This window comes from Salvelinus alpinus, chromosome 3, assembly GCF_045679555.1.
Source record: "Salvelinus alpinus chromosome 3, SLU_Salpinus.1, whole genome shotgun sequence".
In the NCBI taxonomy this organism is placed as follows: domain Eukaryota; kingdom Metazoa; phylum Chordata; class Actinopteri; order Salmoniformes; family Salmonidae; genus Salvelinus; species Salvelinus alpinus.
In genome coordinates this window covers 95,873,184-95,886,811 of record NC_092088.1, presented here as the reverse complement: position 1 = coordinate 95,886,811, position 13,628 = coordinate 95,873,184, and the positions used below count along the sequence as shown (strand labels likewise).

At 46.4% G+C, this 13,628-nt stretch overlaps 1 protein-coding gene across 2 annotated transcripts; it reads right to left on the bottom strand.

The window, feature by feature from the left end:
* Positions 1-7,487: 7,487 nt before the first annotated feature.
* LOC139571566 (uncharacterized) lies at positions 7,488-11,219 on the bottom strand. Of its 2 annotated transcripts, XM_071394560.1 has the most exons (10): positions 10,475-11,219; positions 10,211-10,387; positions 10,059-10,120; positions 9,887-9,976; positions 9,758-9,799; positions 9,516-9,689; positions 9,401-9,436; positions 8,748-9,302; positions 8,355-8,466; positions 7,488-8,260 (listed from the first exon to the last, which is right to left on the bottom strand). In XM_071394560.1, exons 1-7 carry the CDS (start codon positions 10,536-10,538, stop codon positions 9,401-9,403), a joined length of 645 nt encoding a protein of 214 aa, XP_071250661.1. In that variant the 5' UTR covers positions 10,539-11,219; the 3' UTR covers positions 7,488-8,260; positions 8,355-8,466; positions 8,748-9,302. The 2 variants fall into 2 exon arrangements, with proteins under 2 accessions (XP_071250661.1, XP_071250662.1); XM_071394561.1 differs by lacking the exons at positions 7,488-8,260; positions 8,355-8,466 and adding an exon at positions 8,505-8,678.
* Positions 11,220-13,628: the final 2,409 nt, after the last annotated feature.

Sequence of the window (13,628 nt, the reverse complement as noted above, 5' to 3'; positions counted from 1 at the left end):
TTGAACTTTAATACTGTTGGTCCTACTACAGGAACCCTCACATGCTGACAGCTCTCTGACTAGCTGGAGGATCCAGTGTTACACCTCCTCACAGTAATATTTGGCCAGTAAATATCTGAAGGCAAATGCACAAACATACAGAGATAGTCCTGAGGTAACCAAATACTGTATATAAACAATGTTGTGTATTTTGAGGTGTTCTTGTGGGTTGGCTAAGGCTTGGCTATGGCAAGACTTGAAAGTGTCCGTCTAGCATTGATCAACAACCAACTTGACAGAGCTTGAAGAATTTTGAAAAAGAATAATGGGCAAATATTGTACAATCCAAGACTCTTAAGACTTACCCAGAAAGACCCGCGGCTGTAATCGCTGCCAAAGGTGATTGTAACGTATGTTTTTTCTATGTGCTACAGGCCAGAACAAGCCTGTTTGACATGTTGTTTTGCATATGGATGTGGATTCATCTGGATCATAACAGTCTTCTTGTGTTGTGATGACAGAGGCTGTGGTCATAGAGCTGTGTGGTCTTCAGTGTGCTGGGAACATGGTCAATTAAAGACCTGTTGTATCACTTTGTTCATCTTACCAGGTTGGTGGTTTACTGGGAACTAATTCATGATATAGTCTTATTTTGGTTTATCTTGTCAGAGAACACACTGCAGGTCTGATATAAGATGGCGATATAAGATGGCGATACAAGATGGCGTAGCAGTCAGACGTCTTTGTCTTGTCTCGTCCCATGTATATATATTTTTCTTCGCATTTAAAAAAATATTTTTCTAAAACCTCAACTTCAAAATACTCTCCTGCAACCCGCCTCACCCAATGTGGTGTGGATCTGTTTTTTACTAAAGTATTTCTATTTACCTCCAAACTGGAATACCTCAACTGAAGCTAGCTAGCTAACTAGCTACCAGCTATCAGTCAGTTAACCACTGCTAGTGGTCATCAGCTAACCTTTAGCTCGGAAAGCTCTCGCCAGTTCGTACAACACGTTTCAAACCAGAGCATACCAGACCTATTTTTCTCTCCATATCTCCGGATTCCTACCGCAAACTCTGAACCTTTTCATCTGGATCATCGCAGCTAGCTAACCGCAACCCGGGTTGACTACTCCTGGCTAACGTTTCCGTCCCGGAGCTAGCACCAACTAGCCTGGAGCTAGCACCAACTAGCCTGGAGCTAGCCCAGGCTAGACCCATCTCCCGGCTAGGGCTCCTGGGCTACTCCTGAAGCCCACTCCTCGGCTACAATATCCGGACCCCTTCTACTGCCGGTATGGGGCACGGAACCCCGCCGATCCTTCACGACTGGAATACCGACATAATCATTTACATTACATTTAAGTCATTTAGCAGACGCTCTTATCCAGAGCGACTTAGAAATTGGTGCATTCACCTTATGATATCCAGTGGAACAACCACTTTACAATAGTGCATCTAACTCTTTTAAGGGGGGGGGGGGGGGGGGGGGTTAGAAGGATTACTTTATCCTATCCTAGGTATTCCTTAAAGAGGTGGGGTTTCAGGTGTCTCCGGAAGGTGGTGATTGACTCCGCTGACCTGGCGTCGTGAGGGAGTTTGTTCCACCATTGGGGTGCCAGAGCAGCGAACAGTTTTGACTGGGCTGAGCGGGAACTGTACTTCCTCAGAGGTAGGGAGGCGAGCAGGCCAGAGGTGGATGAACGCAGTGCCCTTGTTTGGGTGTAGGGCCTGATCAGAGCCTGAAGGTACGGAGGTGCCGTTCCCCTCACAGCTCCGTAGGCAAGCACCATGGTCTTGTAGCGGATGCGAGCTTCAACTGGAAGCCAGTGAAGAGAGCGGAGGAGCGGGGTGACGTGAGAGAACTTGGGAAGGTTGAACACCAGACGGGCTGCGGCGTTCTGGATGAGTTGTAGGGGTTTAATGGCACAGGCAGGGAGCCCAGCCAACAGCGAGTTGCAGTAATCCAGACGGGAGATGACAAGTGCCTGGATTAGGACCTGCGCCGCTTCCTATGTGAGGCAGGGTCGTACTCTGCGAATGTTGTAGAGCATGAACCTACAGGAACGGGTCACCGCCTTGATGTTAGTTGAGAACGACAGGGTGTTGTCCAGGATCACGCCAAGGTTCTTAGCACTCTGGGAGGAGGACACAATGGAGTTGTCAACCGTGATGGCGAGATCATGGAACGGGCAGTCCTTTCCCGGGAGGAAGAGCAGCTCCGTCTTGCCGAGGTTCAGCTTGAGGTGGTGATCCGTCATCCACACTGATATGTCTGCTAGACATGCAGAGATGCGATTCGCCACCTGGTTATCAGAAGGGGGAAAGGAGAAGATTAATTGTGTGTCGTCTGCATAGCAATGATAGGAGAGACCATGTGAGGATATGACAGAGCCAAGTGACTTGGTGTATAGCGAGAATAGGAGAGGGCCTAGAACAGAGCCCTGGGGGACACCAGTGGTGAGAGCATGTGGTGCGGAGACAGATTCTCGCCACGCCACCTGGTAGGAGCGACCTGTCAGGTAGGACGCAATCCAAGCGTGGGCCGCGCCGGAGATGCCCAACTCGGAGAGGGTGGAGAGGAGGATCTGATGGTTCACAGTATCAAAGGCAGCCGATAGGTCTAGAAGGATGAGAGCAGAGGAGAGAGAGTTAGCTTTAGCAGTGCGGAGCGCCTCCGTGACACAGAGAAGAGCAGTCTCAGTTGAATGACTAGTCTTGAAACCTGACTGATTTGGATCAAGAAGGTCATTCTGAGAGAGATAGCAGGAGAGCTGGCCAAGGACGGCACGTTCAAGAGTTTTGGAGAGAAAAGAAAGAAGGGATACTGGTCTGTAGTTGTTGACATCGGAGGGATCGAGTGTAGGTTTTTTCAGAAGGGGTGCAACTCTCGCTCTCTTGAAGACGGAAGGGACGTAGCCAGCGGTCAAGGATGAGTTGATGAGCGAGATGAGGTAAGGGAGAAGGTCTCCGGAAATGGTCTGGAGAAGAGAGGAGGGGATAGGGTCAAGCGGGCAGGTTGTTGGGCGGCCGGCCGTCACAAGACGCAAGATTTCATCTGGAGAGAGAGGGGAGAAAGAGGTCAAAGCACAGGGTAGGGCAGTGTGAGCAGAACCAGCGGTGTCGTTTGACTTAGCAAACGAGGATCGGATGTCGTCGACCTTCTTAATCTGCCCAAGGATCCCAACAGGCCCCTCAGGTGCGACGTCCCCTGAAGGCCCATTCTGCTAACCGCGGCCTGCTAGCTATCTAGAGCATATTGGACTGTTAGCTGATCCACCGGCCAGTTTCTTGGACCACTATACCCATTTTGCCAATTGGACTTGGACCCCTCTGCTACTTGGAACCCTACTAATTCCACGACTGGTCTATCGAAGTCACCACACGAGGAGGCAAAAACAGACTTTCCCCCATCGCGACATCCCTCTAAGGCCCTTATGCTAGTTTGCTAGCCCCAGCCTGCTAACTGCTAGCTTGCTAGCCCTGGCCTGCTAACTGTCTGAATCGCCGTGTCCCCAGCCAGCCCAACCACTCACTGGACCTGCATGCCTCTCCCTAATATCAATATGCCTTGTCCATTACTGTCCTGGTTAGTGATTACTGTCTTATTTCACTGTAGAGCCTCTAGCCCTGCTCAATATGCCTTAACCAACCATGTTGTTCCACCTCCCACATATGTGATGACATCACCTGGTTTAAACGTCTCTAGAGACTATATCTCTCTCATCATTACTCAATGCCTAGGTTTACCTCCAATGTACTCTCTTCCTACCATACCTTTGTCTGTACATTATGCCTTGAATCTATGCTATCGTGCCCAGAAACCTGCTCCCTTTACTCTCTGTTCCAAACATGCTAGACGGCCAGTTCTTATAGCCTTTAGCCGTACCCTTATCCTACTTCTCCTCTGTTCCTCTGGTGATGTAGAGGTTAATCCAGGACCTGCAGCCCCCAGCACCACTCCCATTCCCCAGGTGCTCTCATTTGTTGACTTCTGTAACCGTAAAAGCATTGGTTTCATGCATGTTGACATTAGAAGCCTCCTCCCTAAGTTTGCTTTATTCACTGCTTTAGCACATTCTCCCAACCCGGATCTCTTAGCCGTGTCTGAATCCTGTCTTAGGAAAACCACCAAAAACCCTGAAATTTCTATCCCTAACTATACAATTTTCCGCTAAGATAGAACTGCCAAAGGGGGCATTGTTGCAATCTACTGCAGAGATAGCCTGCAGAGTTCTGTCTTACTAACCAGGTATGTACCAAAACAATTCGAGCTTCTACTTCTGAAAATTCACCTTTCCAGAAACAAGTCTCTCACCGTTGTCGCTTGCTATAGACCACCCTCTGCCCCCAGCTGTGCCCTGGACACCATATGTGAATTGATTGCCCCCCATCTATCTTCTGAGCTCATGCTGCTAGGTGACCTAAACTGGGACATGCTTAACACCCCGGCCATCCTACAATCTAAGCTTGATGCCCTCAATCTCACACAAATCTATGAACCTACCAGGTACAACCGCAAATCCGTAAACACGGGCACCCTCATAGATATCATCCTAACTAACTCGCCCTCCAAATACACCTCTGCTGTTTTCAGCCAAGATCTCAGCAATCACTGCCTCATTGCCTGCATCCGTAATGGGTCTGCGGTCAAACGACCACCCCTCATCACTGCCAAACGCTCCCTAAAACATTTCAGCGAACAGGCCTTTCTAATCGACCTGGCTGGGGTATCCTGGAATGACATTGACCTCATTCTGTCAGTAGAGGGTGCCTGGTTATTCTTTAAAAGTGCCTTCCTCACCATCTTAAATCAGCATGCTCCATTCATAAAATTTAGAACCAGGAATAGATATAGCCCTTGGTTCACTCCAGACCTGTCTGCCTTTGACCAGCACAAAAACATCCTGTGGCGTTCTGCATTAGCATCGAATAGCCCCTGTGATATGCAACTTTTCAGGGAAGTCAGGAACCAATATACACAGGCAGTTAGGAAAGCTAAGGCTAGCTTTTTCAAACAGAAATGTTCATCCTGTAGTACAAACTCAAAAAAGTGCTGGGACACTGTAAAGTCCATGGAGAATAAGAGCACCTCCTCCCAGCTGCCCACTGCACTGAGGCTAGGAAACACTGTCACTACCGATAAATCCACAATAATTGAGAATTTCAAGAAGCATTTTTTTACGGCTGGCCATGCTTTCCACCTGGCTACCCCTACCCCGGTCAACAGCCCTGCGCTCCTCACAGCAACTCGCCCAAACCTCCCCCACTTCTCCTTCACCCAAATCCAGATAGCTGATGTTCTGAAAGAGCTGCAAAATCTGGACCCCTACAAATCAGCCGGGCTAGAAAATCTGGACCCTCTCTTTCTAAAATTATCTGCCGAAATTGTTGCAACCCCTATTACTAGCCTGTTCAACCTCTCTTTCGTATCGTCTGAGATTCCCATAGATTGGAAAGCTGCCGTGGTCATCCCCCTCTTCAGAGGGGGAGACACTCTAGACCCAAACTGCTACAGACCTATATCTATTCTACCCTGACTTTCTAAGGTCTTTGAAAGCCAAGTTAACAAACAGATTACTGACCATTTTGAATCCCACCGTACCTTCTCCGCTATGCAATCTGGTTTCAGAGCTGGTCATGGGTGCACCTCAGCCACGCTCAAGGTCCTAAACGATATCATAACCGCCATCGATAAGAGACATTACTGTGCAGCCGTATTCATCGACCTGGCTAAGGCTTTCGACTCTGTCAATCATCACAACATTGGCAGACTCAACAGCCTTGGTTTCTCAAATGATTGCCTCGCTTGGTTCAACAACTACTTCTCCGATAGAGTTCACTATGTCAAATCGGTGGGCCTGTTGTCCGGACCTCTGGCAGTCTCTATGGGGGTGCCACAGGGTTCAATTCTCGGGTCGACTCTCTTCTCTGTATACATCAATGATGTTGCTCTTGCTGTTGGTGATTCTCTGATACACCTCTACGCAGACGACACCATTCTGTATACCTCTGGCCCTTCGTTGGACACTGTGTTAACTAACCTCCAGATGAGCTTCAATGCCATACAACTCTCCTTCCGTGGCCTCCAACTGTTCTTAAATGCAAGTAAAACTAAATGCATGCTCTTGAACCGATCGCTGCCCGCACCTGCCCGCCCGTCCAGCATCACTACTCTGGACGGTTCTGACTTAGAATATGTGGAAAACTACAAATACCTAGGTGTCTGGTTAGACTGTAAACTCTCCTTCCAGACTCACATTAAACATCTCCAATCCAAAATTAAATCTAGAATCGGCTTCCTATTTGCAACATCCTTCACTCATGCTGCCAAACATACCCTTGTAAAACTGACCATCCTACCAATCCTCGACTTCGGCGATGTCATTTACAAAATAGCCTCCTACACTCCACTCAACAAATTGGATGCAGTCTATCACAGTGCCATCTGTTTTGTCACCAAAGCCCCATATACTACCCACCACTGCAACCTGTATGCTCTCGTTGGCTGGCCCTCGCTTCATACTCGTCGCCCACTGGCTCCAGGTCATCTACAAGTCTCTGCTAGGTAAAGCCCCGCCTTATCTCAGCTCACTGGTCACCATAGCAGCACCCACCTGTAGCACGCGCTCCAGCTGGTATATCTCACTGGTCACCCCCAAAGCCAATTCTTCCTTTGGCCGCCTCTCCTTCCAGTTCTCTGCTGCCAATGACTGGAACGAACTTCAAAAATCTCTGAAGCTGGAGACTCTTACCTCCCTCACTAGCTTTAAGCACCGGGGGCCTGTTGCACAAAACTAGGATAAGGGATTAAGCCAGGATATCTTGGTGATCCTGGCTCAATTGATCCGTAATCCGGTTGCACTAAAGATGGATAGGGGGCAGGAGGATATGTTATGGTATAAATTACCATGGAGATTTATTCTGTGGAGCTAGCCTGCTCCAGACCAGGCTAAATTCCAGGATCTATTTAATCTCATCCCTAATGTCAGTCAGCAGTCACCACAAATGGAAACCAATAGTTATTTCACTGCTCACTATACATTGTTATCACATATAACTAGACCCACTGTTATTATTTAAACGTTTGTGATCATTAATTTCAATGAGTTTGGATAAAAAATGATTTTTAGATGATGTTGCTATCATTAGATAATTTACAGTTTCCCATAGACTATAAGGCTATATATAAAATGATAGAATATTAGGGCCACAGAGAGGAAAAAAACACAAGTCATAATATTGTAACCAGTTGTTTTAAAGGAGGACAGTTGTTAAAATGACAGATGTGGGGCATTTCGTGAAATTGTACTTCAGTATGGTTTCATAAACAAAGACATGCTGATGTGCCAGAATATTAAGTATCACATTGTCATAAGTATCAAAACTGTAAAAACAATATGTAGCTTTTCTGCAGAAAGAACCAGCCTCATAAATTTATGACTTTATCCTTTTTCTTCAGTGTGGCCCTAGTACTCTGTCATATAAACAAATACACATTCCATATGAATATAAAAACACAATGTGTAACATTATGTTCCTTTATTGAATAAGGACAAAACAAAGCAGGTAAACCATCAGCTCCTTTCGAAACTGAAGTCACAGTGACTCTACAAGATGGAAAGCACAGAATCCAAGCATATTATACAAAATGATACATACACATTCAAAGGTCTGTATATAACACACCCTGCATGTCTGCACACTAAAATAAATGCAGGACAAATCCATACACATCAACTGAACAGACAAATGAATGGATGCAGTAGCCTCCCTGCAGCCTTGTATTACACACAGTATACCGCACAAACATCATAAGAGGCCAAATTCGTCAAAAAACGAACCCAAAAAAAACCAAATTCCTCTGCCACCGCAGGACATATTTAACCAAAATTGAAAGCACACATACTAACTAAAATAATTCAACACATATTGGTCCCTCAGCAGCCGACCACTGTCGTCATCAGGGAAGATTGCCGGATTGTCCCAGTCCATGGCTGGTGGCACTCTGGGGGCCCTCTCCTTCCTCAGGCAGGCCACATTGTGGAGGACAGCACAAGCCACAGTAATATCACAGGCCCTAACAGGGCTGACCCTTAATTTGTGAAGGCAGTGAAAGCGTGCCTTCAGGAGGCCAAAGGTCATTTCAACTCTGGCCCTGGTCCTGGCATGGGCATGGTTGTAGGCCTGCTGTGCTTCCTGGGGGTCTGTGAAAGGTGTCAGGAGAAAAGGCTGGCAGCCATACCCCCTGTCTCCCAGCAACACACCAGAGAATTCACCTGTCAACACAAAATCTCATCATTACTACCTCATAAACACAGTGATATTCTTGACACAGCCATGATGGTTATAAATAGGGGTTGTGTGGCTTACCTTGTGATAGGCACTGATAGATTTCAGAGGCCCGAAAGATTCTGGAGTCATGGACTGAGCCAGGCCATTTTGCCACAACATTGCTGATCACACAGTCAGCATTGCAGACCATCTGAAATCATAAGATGAGGAATATTACACCAATCAATGCACATCACTGGCAATGCAGAGTGTTCGTCAATGGACAATATCAAAAAGTTATGTTCACCTGAACATTAATGCTGTGAAAGGATTTCCTATTCACAAAATCGGCCTCATGGGCACCTGAGGGGGCTTTTATCCTTATGTGTGTGCAGTCCACTGCACCAATGACATTGGGGAAACCTGTCACACAAAGTAATGAGTATCCTACTATGTGTTAACAGTTGTCCTGTAATTTGTAGATCCTCTTACCTGCAATCCTATAGAACTCCTCTTTGATGTCACAGAGTCTTCTGTGGCCAGGGAAGGAGATGAAGACATCTGCTAATGCTTTGATAGCCAGACACACACTCCTTATTGTGCGGCAAATTGTGGCCTTGTTCAGCTGTTCTGCATCCCCCACTGAGTACAGGAAGGCTCCACTAGCAAAAAAGCGCAAGGCCACACAAACCATTTGCTCCACACTCAGTGCATGGCTCCGTGCAGTGCGGTGCTTAATCCTGGGACCCAGTAGTCTGCATAGATACCTGATGCCATCTGCAGAAAATCTGTATCTTTCATATAGATGGTCATCAGGGAAGGCCAGTGGGTCCAACCGGTCCCTGAAGACCCTTTCTCGCCTGAAGGCTCTCCTCAGCACAAGTGCTTCTTCATCCACCACATCTCGCACGAATGGGCATGCCATTGTCAGAGCAGAAAGGAACACACAATTTTGGGCCTTCATATAGGCTAGTGGCCACACCTGGTGCTGGGGGGGTGGGCAAAAGAGGGCGATGCCTTATAACGATGACTTGGTTGTACTGATTGCTGGGAAAATAAAAAAAAACTTAGAAAGATGCCACCGTCCTGTGTGCTCACAATAAGAGCTCATATGTCATGGCTCACTTGACTTTACGAGAATATACCTAATTTTTATTTTGAGCTGTGTCATCTTCTTGGAGCTGGGGGAGGAAAGAAAAATAATGAATAATACATTTGTGTTACAGTTAGCATACAGTGTACATTGAAGGCATATCTCACCTCCCTCTCAAGTTTTTTTATTTCAAGGTCCAGTTTCCTAATTGTCCTCTTTTTTATTTCGGACTCCAGTGCAAGATTTTCCATCTTTTTCTTCTTGTACTGAATGTCTATGTCTGCCAGTTCTATTTGGCGCCGGAGGTGGTTGCCATACAACTTTCTGATAGCTTGTGAGCTCTGTGAACACAATACAATTAGCGCAGCTGGAATTTGGCAGGATGTGGTGTCCTTTTATTAATACGCACTATGTTGCCAGGCTGGTTTTCCCACTGTATAGCATCTGGGTCCTGTAAAAGAAATTAGATTTTTTGATTTTGATGAGGACTCCTCACCATTGTAGAGTAAATAGTACTTTCACAGTCTTAACATGATACCTCATGCCTTCTGGAATCCAGAGAGATGGTCTCCTCCTCATCATCATCGTCTCCATCATGTGCTGTTGCTGCTGCACTGGGGCCTTCACCCTATCACATTTAATCGGATTCATATTGAAGCTAGTAGACAAGACATGCCAGGCCTACAGTATGCCTTTGATGGAGTACTCACTGGATCAGCATCGTCTGGTGCTTGTGCTGGTGGCTCTAACAGGAACACAGTGCTGCCAGACACTGCAAGGCAATAGGTAAACCAAAGTCAGACAGTCCAAATTGATTCAATATGAATGTGGTTGTATCCCATGTAGAGATGGAAGGACATACCTTGAATGAAGCGGGTGGCATCTTGGGAGGAACCTATGCTCGTCTCTTTCCCCCCAGGGATCCCCTCTAAGACGGGCCTGCCTTTATTTAGCTCCAAGGCCATGTCCTCTGCTGGGGTAAGGTCAGCCTTTGGTGACCCACCACCCGTGCCTTGTCTGTGGGTATTCTTTTTCACTGCTAAAACAGTACAGACAATGTGTGAGCAGGCACCTTCTGGGTACAATATATGCTTGTGCTTTGTTAAATATTAGTCAGGGACCATACCATTCTGCAGAATGTTCTTGTATTTGATTTTGACCTGCTGCCATGTCCGTTTTGGCCCGTTCATGTTTAATCTACACACACACACACACACACACACACATTTAATGGAGTCACACTGCAAAAAATTACTTGGTATTTTTGTCTTGTTTTCAGTAAAAATATCAAAAAATGTATCATAGCTTTATACAGTGTGATGGAGTTACTTTACACAATTTCACTCATATCTGCAGTGCATTTCAATTAAAAATTTAACCGTTTCATAATTACAGTACAACTGCATTTTTGGAGATGTGAATTAAATATTTGAATTGTAATTGTGATGTTTCAGCGGAGCGGTGAGTGTGTAATTGTGCACTACTTACGCATTCAGGCGGTCTGCAATACTTTGCCACGCTTTTTCTCTTTGCTTTATCACTGTGGCGGTGTTGCCTTTCTTCTTAATTATATTTTTTACCTCCTCGTATGCCTCCATGAGGATTTGTGCTTCCGACGGGGAAAAGTACGCGGCTCTAGTTGCCATGGTAAATCAGTTAATCTGTGATCTGTGGCGGGGTCTATTTGAGTGAGCCGTGAGCGCGCACCTATCCAGGATTGGTTTCACCTGGCTTAATGAATCCGTGTCTGCTCATCCTGGCTTGGTCTTTGTGCAACCAATTAAGCCTGGACGCACATGTTTTGGCTTCATTGAGCTCAGCTGAGTCATTTATCCCGGATGTCTTAATTCTACTTTTGTGCAACAGGCCCCAGCTGTCAGAGCAGCTCACAGATCACTGCACCTGTACATAGCTCATCTGTAAATAGCCCATCCAATCTACCTCATCCCCATACTGTATTTATTTATTTATCTTGCGCCTTTGCACCCCAGAATCTCAACTTGCACATTCATCCTCTGCACATCCTACCATTTCAGTGTTTAATTGCTATATTGTAATTACTTTGCCTCCATGGCTTATTTATTGCCTTAACTCTCTTATCCTACCTCATTTGCACATGCTGTATATATATTTTCCTACTGTATTATTGATTGTATGTTTGTTTATTCCATGTGTAACTCGGTGTTGTTGTATGTGTTCAATGCTTTGCTTTATCTTGGCCAGGTCGCAGTTGCAAATGAGAACTTGTTCTCAACTAGCCTACCTGGTTAAATAAAGGTGAAAAAAAAAGACAGTTACACCAGGTTGTCTGGACCAGAACACACTGCAGGCCTGATATAACAGTTACACCAGGTTGTCTGGACCAGAACACACTGCAGGTCTGATATAACAGTTACACCAGGTTGTGTGGACCAGAACACACTGCAGGCCTGATATAACAGTTACACCAGGTTGTCTGGACCAGAACACACTGCAGGTCTGATATAACAGTTACACCAGGTTGTCTGGACCAGAACACACTGCAGGCCTGATATAACAGTTACACCAGGCTGTCTGGACCAGAACACACTGCAGGTCTGATATAACAGTTACACCAGGTTGTCTGGACCAGAACACACTGCAGGCCTGATATAACAGTTACACCAGGTTGTCTGGACCAGAACACACTGCAGGTCTGATATAACAGTTACACCAGGTTGTCTGGACCAGAACACACTGCAGGTCTGATATAACAGTTACACCAGGTTGTCTGGACCAGAACACACTGCAGGTCTGATATAACAGTTACACCAGGTTGTCTGGACCAGAACACACTGCAGGTCTGATATAACAGTTACAGCAGGTTGTCTGGACCAGAACACACTGCAGGTCTGATATAACAGTTACACCAGGTTGTCTGGACCAGAACACACTGCAGGCCTGATATAACAGTTACACCAGGTTGTCTGGACCAGAACACACTGCAGGCCTGATATAACAGTTACACCAGGTTGTCTGGACCAGAACACACTGCAGGCCTGATATAACAGTTACACCAGGTTGTCTGGACCAGAACACACTGCAGGTCTGATATAACAGTTACACCAGGTTGTCTTGACCAGAACACACTGCAGGTCTGATATAACAGTTACACCAGGTTGTCTGGACCAGAACACACTGCAGGTCTGATATAACAGTTACACCAGGTTGTCTGGACCAGAACACACTGCAGGTCTGATATAACAGTTACACCAGGTTGTCTGGACCAGAACACACTGCAGGTCTGATATAACAGTTACACCCGGTTGTCTGGACCAGAACACACTGCAGGTCTGATATAACAGTTACACCAGGTTGTCTGGACCAGAACACACTGCAGGTCTGATATAACAGTTACACCAGGTTGTCTGGACCAGAACACACTGCAGGTCTGATATAACAGTTACACCAGGTTGTCTGGACCAGAACACACTGCAGGTCTGATATAACAGTTACACCAGGTTGTCTGGACCAGAACACACTGCAGGCCTGATATAACAGTTACACCAGGTTGTCTGGACCAGAACACACTGCAGGCCTGATATAACAGTTACACCAGGTTGTCTGGACCAGAACACACTGCAGGTCTGATATAACAGTTACACCAGGTTGTCTGGACCAGAACACACTGCAGGCCTGATATAACAGTTACACCAGGTTGTCTGGACCAGAACACACTGCAGGTCTGATATAACAGTTACACCAGGTTGTGTGGACCAGAACACACTGCAGGCCTGATATAACAGTTACACCAGGTTGTCTGGACCAGAACACACTGCAGGCCTGATATAACAGTTACACCAGGTTGTCTGGACCAGAACACACTGCAGGTCTGATATAACAGTTACACCAGGTTGTCTGGACCAGAACACACTGCAGGTCTGATATAACAGTTACACCAGGTTGTGTGGACCAGAACACACTGCAGGCCTGATATAACAGTTACACCAGGTTGTCTGGACCAGAACACACTGCAGGCCTGATATAACAGTTACACCAGGTTGTCTGGACCAGAACACACTGCAGGTCTGATATAACAGTTACACCAGGTTGTCTGGACCAGAACACACTGCAGGTCTGATATAACAGTTACACCAGGTTGTCTGGACCAGAACACACTGCAGGCCTGATATAACAGTTACACCAGGTTGTCTGGACCAGAACACACTGCAGGTCTGATATAACAGTTACACCAGGTTGTCTGGACCAGAACACACTGCAGGTCTGATATAACAGTTACACCAGGTTGTCTGGACCAGAAC